The following is a 16,700-nucleotide window of genomic DNA, read 5'->3' as shown; positions in this document are numbered from 1 at the left end:
TTATTGCTTTTATACTTTGCTTATATTGATTTTATTTAATAATATTAAATACAACATAATGCAATATATCATAAAATTTCTTCTTAGGTTTAGTATGGACTGATATCAGTCAGATAATTTTATAAAAATATATAAGCATTTCCTTTAAAGAAGTTCAAGAATATTACTTCTCAATAGTGAATAGAGTCATCTGATATTATATAATTTTAATAAACACTGTCTATTGTCTAAGAGGAGCTTAAAAGAAACCAGTATAGGAATAATTGCAAGCTACATTCCAATCTCCAAAGGGAATAGGATATCTTATTTTTATGAATGGGTTATTAATTTTGTAATATAGAGTATGTGTTTTTTTTAAATTTTAAACTTATGAAGAAAATAAAGGAGAAGTCTTAATAATGGTATGTTTCTAAAGTTAGTAACTAGACTATAGATTAGGTCAAAATATAATAATCTTGGGATGAGAATTTACTTATGCTTTTTGAATGAACAGACTTTATAATGTTAAGAATTCAATATACTTTTTAACAGTACACTTTTTCATACGGATGCCAGATTTTATTTATCATGTTGTATACTATTCACTAGGTAATAAATTTAAACTGCTTCTCGAACCAAATATAGCGAAAGTTAATTTCAACAAATATATACTTAGAGTCAAAAGTAATACAAAGAAGAAAGTGAACATTTTTTTTCTGAAATTGGTACATGCCAACAATACAGTATAGATGAATCATTTTTAGTCAGTATCTAAATTCAAGTAGAATTTATTAAATGGTACATGGAGATATGTATTAATTTCTTGATATTTACCAGCAATTTAATTCAAATAAGATTTGAGGACTAACAAAATTCATTCTTTATTTTGAAATTCAAAGGTGTAAACCCACTTAAAATGAAGTGTAGTTAAATAAATTGTAAAGTGGAAAAGCTATCTGATTTTCAGACACAAAACTTTGCTGAAAAATTTAACCCTCTCTGGACTTAGTTATCAACCAAACAATCATAACTTTAAGAACTGGACTACACAAATAACATGGATTTTTTTTAAAAAACATATTTACTTGAGATCTAATGTTTCAGTGAGGTTTACAGAGAAAATGGAAGTTAAAACTTCAAAATCACCCAAACTGTGATGATTTGAACACATTTATGAAACCTTTTGCTTAGGTACTGTATAAGTAAATACTGCAGATACAAGTATAATGTTTAGGTTAAGAGAAATAAAATATATATTTTTGTTATAGGAGAGAAATTTTGACATTATAATGGTGATGGGGAGTTGACAGACTCAAGATGTGGCTCTCACTTTTTTTAAAGAAGTTTTTCATTTAAGAACAGAAAATAGGAGTCTTTGCCTGTCAACTGTGTGTGCTAACTTCACTTATGTTATAGTTTAGCTGTGAAGGACTCCATTTAGGGCATCCACTGAACAAACATGCTGCTTATTTCAGTGCTATCTTTGGTGAAGTCTTGTTTGTGAGTCACCTTGCTAGGCAATGTTGGAACCCATGATCTGGCTGTCTACTACTAGATGGGTGAGATAATGCTGAAGGTAGGTAAAATACAAGAGGAGTGGGGCTAACCTGAAGAAGCCATCTTCTCTCAGCTATTCAAATTTGGAATTCCAAATTCCAGTGGACCTGTGGTCACTTGAACTAGCAAAGAGATTATGGCTCTAAAGATTAATTCGAAAGTGATTGTGGGAATACAGCCCAGTGCTGTGACTCCAGCTGAGTAAATATCGAAGAGCTTAACATTTACAGGAAAGACAGGGAGAGCAAAGAGTGCAGAAGGGATAAAGAAGCAGAGTGAATGACATTATGTACCAGCGATGAGAACATGGGCTGCAATAGAGTGCAATAAATTAAAATTTATTAAACGCCAAACAAATGCACCATTTTGATTCATAAGAGAGGAGACATTTAACTTTTCTTTATGAAGTCCATGCTCTTCTCATTTGGGATGCTTGTTCTCAAAAGTATTTTCATACCTTTCTTTCTTTCTTCTTATTCTGTCTTCCCAGAATGCCTTCTTTTACATCATTTGGACAAATCTGTCAAATTTCATTACATAGTGCATGGGTCACTTCTTTTCTAAAGCTTTCTATGATATTCTCCCACAAAATTCTTGATTCCTCTTTGATTTCACAGCATTTTTTTTTAAATAAATTGAAGTATAGTTGATTTACAATATTGTCTTAGTTTTCAGATACACAGTAAAGTGATTCAGTTTTATATATTTCAGATTCTCTTCCATTATACATTATTAATAGTTTCAGTGCTATACAGTAAATCCTTGTTGCTTGTCTATTTTTGTATAGTGTGTATCTGTTCATCCCATACTTCAAATTTATCTGTCTTTCTCCCTTTACCCTCTAGTAACCATAAGTTTGCTTTCTATGTCTGTAGTCTGTTTCTGGTTTGTAAATAAATTCATTTGTATTATGAGATTCCACATATAAGTGATACAACATTTGTTCTCTGATTTACTTTACTTAGTATGATAATCTCTAGGTCCAGCCATGTTACTGTAAATGGCATTAATTTCTCTCTTTTTATGGCTGAGTAATATTGCGTTACGTATATGTATGCTTAAACCAATCATCTGTTGATAGGCACTTGGGCTGGTTCCATGTCCTTGCTATTGCAGATAGTGCTGTTATGAACACTGAGTAGCATGGATCTTTTTGAATTAGAGTTTTCATCTTTTTTGGATATATGACAAGGAGTCGGATTGCTGCATCATATGGTAATGCTATTTTTAGTTTTCTTAAGGAATTTCCATATATTCTCCACAGTGGATGTAGCAATTTTCATTTTCACCAATAGTGTAGGAAGGTTCTCTTTCCCCCACACGCTCTCTAGTATTTATTATTTGTAGACTTTTTGATGATAACCATTCAGATCAGTATGTGATACCTCATTGTGGTTTTGATTTGTATTTCTCTAATAATTAGAGATGTTGAGCATCTTTTCATGTACCTGTTGGCTATTGTATCCTTTCAGGAAATGTCTATTTAGAACTTCTGCCTATTGACTGGGTTGTTTTGTTTTTTAAATATTGAGTCGTATGAGCTATATTCTTATTTTGGCTATCAATCCCTTCCTTAGTTAAACTGTTTGCAAACATGTTCTTCCATTTTGTACTTTTTTTTTCATTTTGCTGATGGTCTTCTTTGCTGTGCAAAAGCTATTAAATTTGATTAGGTCCCATTTGTTTATTTTTGCTTTTAATTCTTTTGCATTGAACTAAGCAAATATTGCTAGTTTATATGTCACAAAATGTTCTGCCTTTGTTCTCTTCTGTAGTTTTTTGGTCTTATATTTAGGCCTTCACATTCTGAGCTTATTTTGGATATGGTATGAGGGAGTGTTTTAGAAAAACAAATAAAATGCATCCAAATTGGAAAAGAAGAGGGTCAAGCTTTCATTATATGCAGTTGAATAGCACACTATATAGTAAATCCTAAAGACTATGCAAAAACTTAGAAATAATAAATGAATTTAGCAAGGTAGTAGGATACAAGATTAATATACAGAAATCTGCTGCATCTTTTTACACTTACAATTAAATATCAGAAAGAAAAAGTAAAACAATCCCATTTAAAATTCAGGTCAAAAATAAATAAATAAAATACCTAGGAATAAACCTAAACCAAGGAGGTGAAAGACCCATATGTTGAGAACTCTAAAAACACTCTTAAAAGAAACTGAATCAAACAAATGGTGATTCAAACAAATGGAAAGATATCCCATGCTCTTGGAAGAATTCATATTGTTAAAATGAGCATACTACCCAAAGCAATCTACAGATTTAATGCAATCCCTATCATATTATCCATGATATATTTTAGAGAACTACAACAAATAATCCTAAGACTTACATAGAACCATAAAAGACCTAGAATTGTAAAAGCATTCCCGAGGGAGATTAAAAAAAAAAAAAATAGCTGAGAGGCATAACTGTCCCAGACTTCAGACAATACTACAAAGCTATAGTAATCAAAACAGCATGATATTGGCATGAAAGCTGATAATGTGTCAATGGAACAGAATAGAAAGTCCAGTAATAAACCTATACACCTATGGTCAGGTAATCTTTGACAAAGGAGGCAAGAATATACAAAGGAGAAGAAAAGCCTCTTCAGCAAGTTGTGCTGGGAAAACTGGACAGCCTGGACGTCCTCATAGCACTTTTATTCTAAGTTTGCTCTTGGCACGCATCGCAGTGTAACCTGGTTCTTTCCTGCAACAATTTAAAGAGCTCCTTTCTTGTGCCGGTTATCATGCTAGGCACTGGGGACAGAAATAAATTATAAACAAACCTTGCCCTTGAAGAGCTCACTCACAGTCTAGAGATGGTTAGTTCAATCTAGGGATGGGGGGATCAGGAAAAATTGGCCAGATAAGATGATGGCAAGTCATATTCAATCTATTTTATTTCATTGTGAGTTCTCGAGTCTATGCCTCATTCATGTTAGTATCCTCATTATCTACCAGTGCCTAGCACATTGCAGGTAATAAGACTTATAAGTAGAATTTAATACAATGGGTAGGAATCTGGTTCTAAAGAACAAAATGTCTAAAAGCCTAATTTGTTTATATTCAAAATTATTATTATTATTGGTTTAATTTGATTTGGTACCTCTGCCTCTGTCTGTGTGTGTTTGCATGTTTGAAATGAAAACCAAACTGTCTTCTTTGGCCAGGTTGACTGTGAAAATAACCATACTATATGAGGCAACATTTCCATGGGTTCATTCTCTCTTTCATGTATAGGTCCTCTTAGTATTTTAATTTTAAAAAGTATGTTTAATTAATTAGTATATAAACTATTAGAAGTCAAACTTAGAGGTTCTGCAGATTTTTGAAAAATGCTTTCTTATTGATGGGATTATGTATTTTGCAAACATTGACTTTATAATTATTACAAAGTTAAAATATAAAGCATGAATGTCTTTGGCATTAGGCTCATTTATCTCTTAATACACTACAACATTAATGTTGAATCCTATTTGTTAAGTGTGTATTTGAAACCATGAAACTGGACAGATTTCCATTAAAGTGAAATAAAATTATGTTTAAAAATGAATTCTTAAAACAAAGATTTCAAAATGTTATACTAATCACTCCATATTAATAAATTAATAAAACACTTGCTTATGACCTTCAGGATAGGCAATCTCAATAACAATTTTCAGGCACCTTTGTAGATCCTGAATGAAACGGACTATGATAATGACACACTATACAATTTCCTCCCCATATTTGCTTTGTAAGTATGGCATAAAATAACAATATTTAACTTAAAGGTGTAACATTCACACTTATCACCAGAAGTATAGAGCTCAGCTTACAGATGACTACAATGAAGAAATATGCCAGCAACTTGACTCTGGTTCTCAACCTTTTCTACTCTTATGTTCCTTGACACTATATGCTACACGGAATAGTAAAGACATCTGAATTCAAATATTTTGAAGAAATGTGTATTTAGCAACTGAATACATGCTAACAGGAGTAATTTACAGCAGCAGTTTCATTACAGTTTTCTCTCCAGTTTTCTAGTTCCCATCTGAAATCCAATGATAAATACAGATATGGAACATATTTACTACCTGGCATAAAACATGCTTATTGAATGGGCACACAGCTTCTTCCCTTAAATAGCACATGAGCCACTCTGTCACCTATGTGGGAAAATCTTGGATTTTAAGATGATGTTGAACACACTGAAATGGGGTACCTACAAAAAGCTGCATTTTACACTGTCCTTCCTCTTATTTTCAAAATTATTTACATCTCTTTTCCCTAATGTGTAGGTAGCAAAAATATTAAACACATACCATTGAAAATCACTAAATAATACATAAAAAGTAGCATTAAGTGTGCATTTACATGCATTTACATTTTACATTTGATTTCAAGTGGGTCATAATTTCTCTTCTGTTATGTACTTTTACCTATTTTAAGATTGTTGTCATAATCTGTTCAAGGTCACATGAGTCTCTTAAAAAGCTTTCAACTCTGATGATAGAAGCATGAGCCAAAGTCTATTAAAACTGAATAAATGGGATATTAATTATTTTTTGTGCAAATTGCCCCACTCACACTGACAGAAGATTAAGACTGGAATAAGAGTTATTTATCTGTAAGTTACATCTATAATTTTCTTCAAAAATGTAGACCTGATGATTTATTAAGACATGCTGGTGGATTTGTTTGTTTCTTTTAACTGAAATCTAGACTTTCTTTCTATGGGTATTTCATAGTGCTGAACAAAACGCATTCAGATATTGGAAGGCATCCCTAAAGTTACATAATCTCTATTCTTTCAAATCCTTTATTTTTGAGGACTAATAAGAAATAAGATACTTTAGTTATTACCAATAAATATGTTTCAGCTGCAAATTTAGAATAAAATGCAATACTGAATTGCAGTACAGTTAAGACACATTTTAAAATGACCTATTTTTGGAGCACTCTTTGTTCTCTGATTTATATCTCAAACACTGTTTTTTTCTCTATAGGAGTCTGTTCTTCAAATAATTTAAAATTCAGCTACCATTTGAGGATGTACTTCTAAAAGTAACACTGTATTAATCAATGGAGCCCAAAATTGAATATAGAGTACTTCTAGGCTCCCATCTGAAACAAACATCAAAAAATCATTTATTCAAAGTAATCATTAAAATTGAAACATGAGCTTTCATCTCTGAAATATTTCAGCTGATAAGAGGATTTTTTGAAAAGTCACTGTAGTCTGAGGTGAGAAATTAATTCTGAGTTGTTTAGAATCCCAAGACAGCTGTAGTCAGAATTTCAAGGCTGCTTTCATTACTTAGCAATAATATGTTTCCTTTGCATTTCTGTGCATGATGAAGGACCCAAAGAGGAATTCTTGGAAAGATGAGTGCAGCACAAAAGAAACTGCATTGCAATGCTGAAGTTTTTTTACATCTTGAAGTCAATTATTCTTAAGGAATCATCTTAGGACAATGAAGCAGGCAAGCCCTTAATTAATAATTATCTTATGTTATAAGTTGTTGCAGAAGACAAAGAGTTTTACATGTTTTAAAATGTGGGTTGTGTCCTGGAAAATAGTTTGTATAAAAGTCACTCCCACTGACTTGAAAGGAATCATGAGTTCTTTAGACAGATAACTGTCTAAAGGTGAGATAAGAAACAGCTGATAAAAATGTGAACAGAGCTGGGAAATTTGTGTTTAGGATGCTGTTCTGAATATCCTTGATCTCCCTCTTCTCAAAAAAATTAAGTCACACAGATAAAAATCCTAATGCAGCCAAGAGTTTTTATATCTCAAATATCAGACAGGATTCAAGTGAAGAGTTAAGACATTTTCTATTAACATTAAATTAAACCAATGCTTACTATTTTTATGAAATATACAATCCTTTTTCTCTTTGTTGATTCATTAGATACAACAAAACACACTTGCAAATTGATGTTTTTTTTTTCTTTCCAGATAAACGCTCTGTTTTTCTAGGAATATTTATGCAGTTTCTAATTAATTTAGGTAATATTTGAAGAAAGGGAGGTGTTATTTTCTTAATTCCCCAGAGAAATAAAGCATACTTTATTTCCAGATTTTAGGAATTAGTTGTTAATGATGTATATATGATTTAGGACAATATTGGTTATTCTTGCAAAACTGAAAACGTTTTTAAAAAGCAGCACACAACTGGAGTTTTTAAAAAACAAAAACTATATACCACAATAACTGTAAGACAAAAACTTACTCTAGCTTAGAAAAGAGCTAATTTTTTCTGCATATTTGTCATGGTACATTTAAATTATAGTTTTAATAAAATACATCTTTAGATCAAAGCTGGAAGAAAGACATCAGTAGTAGATCAGTGTATTCCATTTTTCTTCTGGATGATGAATGGTTTATGTTTTTTTTTTTTAATTTCCACAGACCATTTCATTCAGTATCATTTTACTCCTCCAGTACACATAAACATGAGTGTTGGTAGCCAAAACATATCCTTGAATTCAACAATGTTTTGGAATATTCATCAGCTTAGTAAATCCATGCAGTTTATCTTAAACTTCTAGTTCAATAAAATGGCTTTGCTGATGCCATTTTTATTCTTTAGATGGCACTATGGCAAATGACATTTTTATTTCTCAGGCAAAGAAGAAAGTGAAACCTGTATAGTGAAATCTCATAGGAAACATTAAGTCACTACTGTGAACATCTGTGTTCATCTGACCTCTATTAATAGGTGTTGGTATTCGGAAGAATGCCTGTTAGTAACATTACTCATGGACTTAATTTATAATTGGTGGAACTCAGTTGCATTTCCCACCATTGTAAACATCCACATAATGCCATGAAAAAGTTCATGTATATTGCATTTTTTCCAGTTATTGTCTAGGCAAGTTTCTACTTGTTTGAGGTTTCTAGAGGTAATGCAGCTCAGACACTCCTGGGTGCCCTCTCAAATTCGTGGGTCCTCCTGTTTCTGCCTTTCTTATTTTCCTGTAAGTGCTTCCATTTGTTACTGTTCCCTTGGGTATGTCCTGGCCTTTGCCTACGTTGTTTTCGGTCCCTTTTCCAAACTTGTTCACAGAACTCATCCATTGTGTTCAGGTTGGGATGATTGATGAGCTGCATGAAGTCTCTGTACCAGACCTTCTGACTAGGCGTCATGCTGTTGGACGTTTCTTTGGTCTTAGACCCATCTCCATCATCATCTTTATGAAGAAGTTCTTCCAAATGTTCTGTGTCAATGACTTCTAGGGTCACTTTTAGAAGAGTTTGCATGAATCCGTGTTCCACCGCATGACAGAGGTAATTGCCTGAATCCTTCTGCTGTAGACTACGCAGTAGAAGGCCTTGTTCTGTTCTGATGATATGATCATCCACTCTGATCTAGCAAAAGAAAATAATTAGTGAAATCATATATATTTACAAGAAATATAAGCTCTAAAACTCTGTCTCAGTAAAAATCTGTATTGTATACTGAGGCACTATTTTAACAGTAAAAGTTCTAGTTTAAGAGAAATGATATCATTTCCCCTTCAGAGAAAGGAGTTATAAGTTTCTCCTGTCTTTAAGATGTATTGCAAAATACTGGTTGTCTATTGTCTTAATAAAATTTCTCATAATAATTTAAAATAACTAAGAGGATGAAAGGACAAAGATATATTCTATTTTAAAACTTTGTAATAAAGTATATAAATATAGGAGAAAGTGAGTGTTGGAATTGGAAATACAGAAACATAATACTAGAAAACAGTGCAGCATTAGAATGAACTTATAATAAGGTTTGAAAAAATGAAATAAAATCAGTAGTTGAGCAAGGAGAAAAATTATGGGATCACATGCTTACTTATTTATTTAATTTCCTATCTTAGATGAGACATGAAGACATGTTGTTTAATATGTCTAACGGCACTTTTACTCGGAATGAAGTTTACAAAAGAGATCTCTGAAAGCCTAAGCTGGTAATATATAAAATCAGCCTTAACATTTATAAGACATGATTACATGTTTAAAGACTACTTCAACTGTCAAAAGAGATAATGGGATACTTTCACTTCTACATTCGGATTATATAAAATTGTCTGCAAAATGTATATTCATAAATCATGTACATTGTATGGTTACCCTTATTTAAGGCTTTAAAAAAAGTTTAAAAGTCTCAGAGTATTCACTGAGATTTTCTATGTATAATTTTTTAATTTTACAGAGGAATTAATGGATTCATTGAGGAGGAAGATTTGTATGAAACTACGTGCATAATTCACATCAGAGTTCAATACTGGGACCTAAGATCTTTCCTCCTGAATCTACTACTCCTTTCTCTTAACTGCCTCTTCCCATTTGAGGAAGAAGTTAATGAAGAAAGGGAAACATGTTTGGATAGCAGAATCAATTGAACAAGAGTTAAAATTAGTTAGGAGGATTTTTCTTTTCTTTTCTTTTTTTTGTATACAAATGAATATAACATAATAGATAACTCCAGGCAGAAAAAAAGAGAAAAACTCTAAAATGTAAGGTTGCCCCCCCGCCTACCGCCGCAAACAACTTCTAGGACAAAATTCTTATAGTTCAACTTTGTTCCTTTAACTCCTAGCACAAAGTCTGCCATAAAATCATCTTCAATTAATACTTATTTAATGAATAGGTCCTGGTAGATTAAGAAAAAAAATAAATATTCACAGTACTTCTTTTTCCCCCACTCAAGTCAACCACACTGGGGTCACTTAACAAATATGTTAGAGTGAATCCAGTTTCTTCCCTATACCTCTTCTTTTCGCTCTTCATTTCGCCTCTGGAACTGCCAATAGACCAGAGCTCGCTGTGATTTCGGACTGCATTCCAGGAACGTGCTACTATTTTCTACTCCATATATGATTCTTTCTTCAAAGCTGTGGCCATGGTGATTATCTGATGAGAAAATGAAATGAGAAAATGTTAGAGTAGTAAACTCAACTTTCCGGAGTATTTATTTGGAAATTTAGGAGATGGACTTGTTGCCAAGTTGGAAATCTTTTCCAATTTTATCAAGGATGGCAGAAATGTCAAGGTTTCAGAACTCAAATGTCTACCTAAACAGACTAGTCATTTTGTTATGGGTTATATAAGGCATATACAGAGATTTGTCCACCAGAAAATAGCATTACATTAACAAAATCAGTCATATGTGCAGTGTAACTATACATATCTTTATATGCCATGATAGTACTTTCCAAGACCTTTCTTTCATTGTAAAACTGTGATCTAATTGTGCCAGTTTATACTGTATTATTTTCCAGCATAAAAAGTAATTCGATTGTGTTTTTGAAAACACAAGTTTTTCTCTCATAAGTGAATTTTGCCTCTTTGTTTTTCATCTTTAAAATTAAATTCACTAACCAATAATATTTGTTTAGTATTTTACAGAAGTTACGAGTTCAGGAAGTTTATATTGCCTACCAATAACCCTTAAATAATCCACAAGTTTGTTCTGAAGATCAATTGATGTGAAATGTTTGGGATGGCTCAGAAGAAAGATGCACAATTATAATGCAATGTGGTTTCAATTGTCCTTATTTTAAAATGACACATCTTTTATTATTTTCAAGAATTAGGCTAAAGAATATGGCAAGAGTATATAATAAAATACAGCAATAAGAAAGCTTGTTTCCTGATTAAGTTTCTATTATCTTACCCTTTATGTAACCTCCTTCAATGTGATACATGAAACACAGTTAAGATCAAAACTACGACACAGGGAGTCTAGGTAAAACTCATTTAGAGAAAAAAACTCCTTATTATCTTGTATAATCCTGTTTCTATTATGACATCCTGTACAATCTGGAACTCATTAAATTCATTTAGAAAATAATAAATATATTTTCACATGCACAGAGGACTGAGAGTGTAGACATGAAAAAATTTTGCTTACTCTTTCAAACTCAGCTAGATTTTTAATTAAAAAAATGTTTGCCCCTTTTTTGCATTACTTTGACAGTTTTACTCTCATATAACTATCTGAGTACTTTTGTCTGTCACGGACAGTACGATCTGCTCTAAGTTTAAAGCTTTCCAAAATCCTGCTTCCGCCCAATGCCTGTACACAGTCTATGGCCATCATCTCCTGTTCTCACACTGCCTATGGTGGATCTTCTGTCTGCATCTGCTGTCTCCAGGGATGTCTATCCCAGTGTCCTTTCCTTTATTGTTTTAGGTATGAAACAAAACTCTTCTAATATTGGGAAGTATCTGTCCCTTCTTATTTAAAAGATCAAGTCCCTGGAAATAATAATTAAAAAAAAACATTAAATGACTGAAATATAAAGAAATAATATTTAACTGATTTCAAGTCACATTTCATTTCATGTTGGAGATATGCGTATCTGTGTATCAATGTATACTTTGACAGCAGTGTTGTTCTTTTCCCCCTGAAATTATTAGTATATTTTTATTGAAAAAATATGGTACGTGTTGCTGTGCTAGTTTGCAAGACATCTACTTCTCTGGATAGAGATAAATTGAATCTCTTGTCCAACATGAGCTGGATGATCTGTGATTCAGGAGCTACCATCAATAATTAGAATACCTTGTCACAGAGGTCATGAGCATTTACACAGAATGCACTTTTTTCCTGCTAACTGTTGTACAGTTTAAACTTTTTTTATATTTAAATTATTCTGCTTATATTATGCTTATTTATAAATTACTTATAATATTATAACAAAGGTAGATATCTGCAACATGCAACAACAAGGATGAAACATGAGAACATGCTAAATGAAATAACTCAGTCACAAAATAACAGAAACTGCATCGTCTCACTTAGATGAGGTATATAAAGTAGTAAAAAATCCTAGAAGCAATAGTAGAATGATGGTTGCCAGCGGTTGGGGGGAAGGGAAATGAGGAATTGCTAGACAATGGGTATAAATGTTAGTTATGCAAGATAAATGAGATCTGCTATATAACATTATGCCTATACTGAACAATACTGTATTATACACTTTACATTTTTTAAGACAGTGGATCTCATGTTTAGTGTTCTTACTCCAGTGAAACTAAAAAAAAATCAAAAAGAATTTTCTTAATTAAAAAAAGAAATCCTTTTACTTTTAGGAAGACACTTTTCATTCAATATCTAAATAGTAATGAATCATAAGATATACAACAGCATGATAAAACAGGAAAAAAAATCAGCTGAATTTAAAAACAGACAATATGGTTATCCACCAGTATCTTCTCTCTTACCAGCCATGCTTATTGGGTCTTTTTCTTGAAGAAATTTATAATACTTGACTTGTCTCTCATCTAATCTGTCTAAATTAAGGTAGACAACTATAGAAATCTAAGGTGTAAATAAATTATTGCTCTCAAACATAGGAATCTGTTTAAATCCTTCAGTACATTAGTGGACATTCAGCTAAGAGAATCAATGTAACTTGTACAATAAGAAATCATAGAGCTTAATATAAATGAAACATCTATTAGGCACATTTTCAAAAAGTCAGTTTGTCTTCTCAATTAATTTAATCATTCTTACTGATCCATACTGTTCTGTTCATTTTACTTAGTCCTAGCAGGCCTACTTAGTCTTTATGTTCTCTCCAAAATCTCTTCTGGTGACAGCAAATATTTCCCAATGGACAGTAAAGAAAAGAATTCTCTTAAAAGTTTCCTGATTTTTTTAAAAAAATTCACCTGTTACTTGTCTATGAAAAGAAAGTGAAAGTGTAGTCACTCAGTCCTGTCCGACTCTTTGTAACCCCATGGACTGTAGCCCTCCAGGCTCCTTTGTTGGTGGAATTCTCTAGGCAAGAGTACTGGAGTGGATTGCCATTCCGTTCTCCAGGGGATCTTCCTGACTCAGGGATCAAACCCAGGTCTTCCTCATGGCAGGCAGATTCTTTACCATCTGAGCCACAAGGGAAGTCCATTACTTGTCTGTAGTAGAATCTAATATGTTATTTGATTTAGCCAAGGATTTATACCAAGTGATTTATGGTTTAATATAGCAATAGACCATGGGTTTCTTCAAAAAATATAATGACCTTCAGGCACTTTCCCACTTATTCAAGCTAAGAACCACAACTGGTGAAACTGGTTCATTGGCTTGAGGCCTTTAATAACTACTCTTGCCAATACCTTAAGGTTTCATTTCCCTCTAAGTTAGCTCTTTCTTTCTCTCCTCTGTCAAAATTAAAAGCAAAAGAAAATCTAGTTAGTAAGCAGTAAAGCTAAAAGTCCTGTCATATTAACTATCAGTCAGTCATATTCAGAGGTACAAATGAGTATGCAGATGACAGTAGTACCTCCTATTCTATGTTTTTTAAAGTTCTGTTGCCAATCACCAAACACTAAACAGACAAAATTTCCTCTGAATACACTTCATTCTGTTAATTCCTCTGCAGTAGAATGTTTCTATCACCAGCAACTTTTAATTGTGGATCACAACTTTCATTTAAAGTAGCCTCAGATAAGTATTCTTGTATTTGGGTACTTACAAGTCACAACCCATAAACATATTTTTCTGTTAATCTCGCCACACCTGACACCTTATAAAGAGATACTCAATAAATATATTTAAAGTTTTAATTTATTTTTATATAATTTTACAAGTTACACTGCATTAACAATTATTATCAAACATTGGCTATATTCCCCGCATTGTTCAATATATCCTTGTGGCCGAACTTACACCAAATAGACTACTGGAAGGCACTCAGTAAATACCCACTCCCTTTTCTGACCCTTCTACGCCAACTACTTGAGTAAATTTTGTATAACACAGGAAACATCAGGGGTCTCATAACTATACGTTTTTCTCTCTCTCATTTTTCTTTCCTTTCCTCCCCCTGACCCTTTACCCTTATTGCTGTCTCTCTTTCCCTCTCCTTCTCTCCAAGAGTAACTACAAACAGGAAGAACATTTTGATTCTTGACTTCTAAACTTACTAAGTGTTCAATATTTTAGATGCCAGAACTTAAAATACATTATTGAGAATCTATAATAAGACAAATTAAGAACTCCTTCCCAACATCAATCCTTCTCTCTCATCCCCATTAAAGAAGGTATTTCCTCTTTTATGCTTTCAAAAATCCTCTTTTGACAAGTACCTTTAGAGCACATGTAGTCTTAATTGCTACAGTTATTAGTCTAGTTATCTCCCTCCATTTTTTGTTTTCCACAATTCTGGCACAAGGGTATCATAAACCCTTAAATGATGTTTGCTAAATGGCAAATTGAGGTAATGATTTACTCTGCATTAAAAAGCTGAAATCTCATGTAACTTTGACATCCTCAAGAGACAGAGTTATCATAATTACGTAAATCACTAAGAGTTCAATAAATTAAAATGGCATAGGGTGTATACCCTCAATATGACAGAATAAATGATTAAACTGTAAACATTTCAAGTTTTTCTAAATTTGTTAAGTTTTATAATGTTACATGAGTTGATTTGAGATGTGGTAGAACAAAGGTCTGTGTAGTCAAGGCTATGGTTTTTCCAGTGGTCATGTATGGATGTGAGAGTTGGACTGTGAAGAAAGCTGAGTGCCAGAGAATTGATGCTTTTGAACTGTGGTGCTGGAGAAGACTCTTGAGAGTCCGTTGGACTGCAAGGAGATCCAACCAGTCCATCCTAAAGGAGATCAGTTCTGGGTGTTCATTGGAAGGACTGATATTGAAGCTGAAACTCCAATACTTTGGCCACCTCATGCGAAGAGCTGACTCATTTGAAAAGACCCTGATGCTGGGAGGGATTGGGGGCAGGAGGAGAAGGGGACGACAGAGGATGAGATGGCTGGATGGAATCACCGACTCAATGGACATGAGTTTAAGTAAACTCTGGGAATTGGTGATGGACAGGGAGGCCTGGCGTGCTGCAATTCATGGGGTCGCAAAGAGTCGGACACAACTGAGCGACTGAACTGAACTGAGCAGAAGATTAGTGTCAAGTGTATTCCAAAATCAAAAATCCATATATGGGATAAAAACAGAGATTTCAGAAATTATATGCATAAATCCTCACATTTCTAGGGTCACCTCTATCTCTAAAGGATGTCCATGCCAATGAGTAATCTTTCCAGAAAGAAAGCAATCTCGTTTTAATCCATTTTAAAAAACTTTTCACACTGAGCAACTCTTTTGAAGACAAACTTTTGTCATGAATATTAGCAATAGATAAGAAGGGTGTAGTTGTTAAATTGGCATAAAAATTCTTGTGGGATGAACTTAATAGAGCAAAATAATTGAGAGCAACAAACATTAAATTTATTTTAAATGCATCAGTGTGTTTGAATAGCACATATTACAATATGCTGCAGCTACTAATCACAAGAAATAATGTTTTTAAGGAAGCAATCTTCAATTAATCATTTCCTCTTTTAGTTGGATAATTTATGGAAATGAAATGAGGTTAATAAACCAGAAAGAATGGGAGGAAAGAAAGAAAGTTAAATAAATTGCTTCCTTTTGTAACAACAAAAAGTCATGATATCCATCATTTGTCCAGAAATATGATGTTGCTAAAGGCCTTATTTAGTATTTGATTCTCTTCCAATATTGCAGAAACAGAAGGCTTCTCATTTCAGCTTTCCATTTATTTCACTTTCCATTTTAACCCCATAAATATCTCCCACGATTGAAATGTTAATAATATAAGAATCTTAGGAAATTTGATTTCATGTAGAAAAGACAGATATAGGTTAGGTAGTGAACTATATATGTACTCAACAATTTTCTCTCTGCTCTCATTTTTTATGTTCTCCCTTTTAGATTGTAAAAAAGTTGAATTTCATAAACAAGGAGTATAAAAATAAAATAATTTGCCAGAGGGAAATTGGTTGCAAGCTATTTTAAATATTTAGCAAATTCAGTTAGTTGCCAAACTATGAAAGAGAAATATAACTCTACTCACATTCATCACATTGTAATTTTAATATTTTACACTGTCAATTTTTCCCCACAATATTATTCAATAAAAGGGCTTTCCTGGTAGTTCAGATGGTAAAGAATTCACCTGGGTTCGATCCCTGGGTTGGGAAGATACCCTAGAGGAGGGCATGGCAACCCACTTTTGTATTCTTGCCTGGAGAAAACCCACTGACAGAGGAACCTAATGGCCTACAGTCCACGGGGTTGTAAAGAGTCAGGCACAAGTGAGCAACTAAACATATTCAATGTAAAGGTCAAGCAAAGCAGAAAAAGA

The 16,700-nt window shown here is 32.9% G+C and overlaps 1 protein-coding gene across 1 annotated transcript in view; it reads right to left on the bottom strand.

Annotated features, from left to right (window-relative positions):
- Positions 1-788: 788 nt before the first annotated feature.
- The window catches only part of SEMA3A (semaphorin 3A), a 228,468-nt gene continuing 212,556 nt past the window's right edge, over positions 789-16,700 (bottom strand). The window contains exons 16-17 of the mRNA XM_065939538.1: positions 10,280-10,422; positions 789-8,901 (exon numbers count right to left, since the gene is read on the bottom strand). Coding sequence (XP_065795610.1) covers positions 8,446-8,901; positions 10,280-10,422 — 599 coding nt within the window. The 3' untranslated portion in view covers positions 789-8,445. The remainder of the gene's footprint in view (positions 8,902-10,279; positions 10,423-16,700) is intronic.

This window comes from Muntiacus reevesi, chromosome 6, assembly GCF_963930625.1.
Source record: "Muntiacus reevesi chromosome 6, mMunRee1.1, whole genome shotgun sequence".
Classification (NCBI taxonomy): Eukaryota; Metazoa; Chordata; class Mammalia; order Artiodactyla; family Cervidae; genus Muntiacus; species Muntiacus reevesi.
The sequence above is the reverse complement of the archived record's forward strand: the minus strand, read 5'-3'. Positions and strand labels throughout refer to the sequence as shown.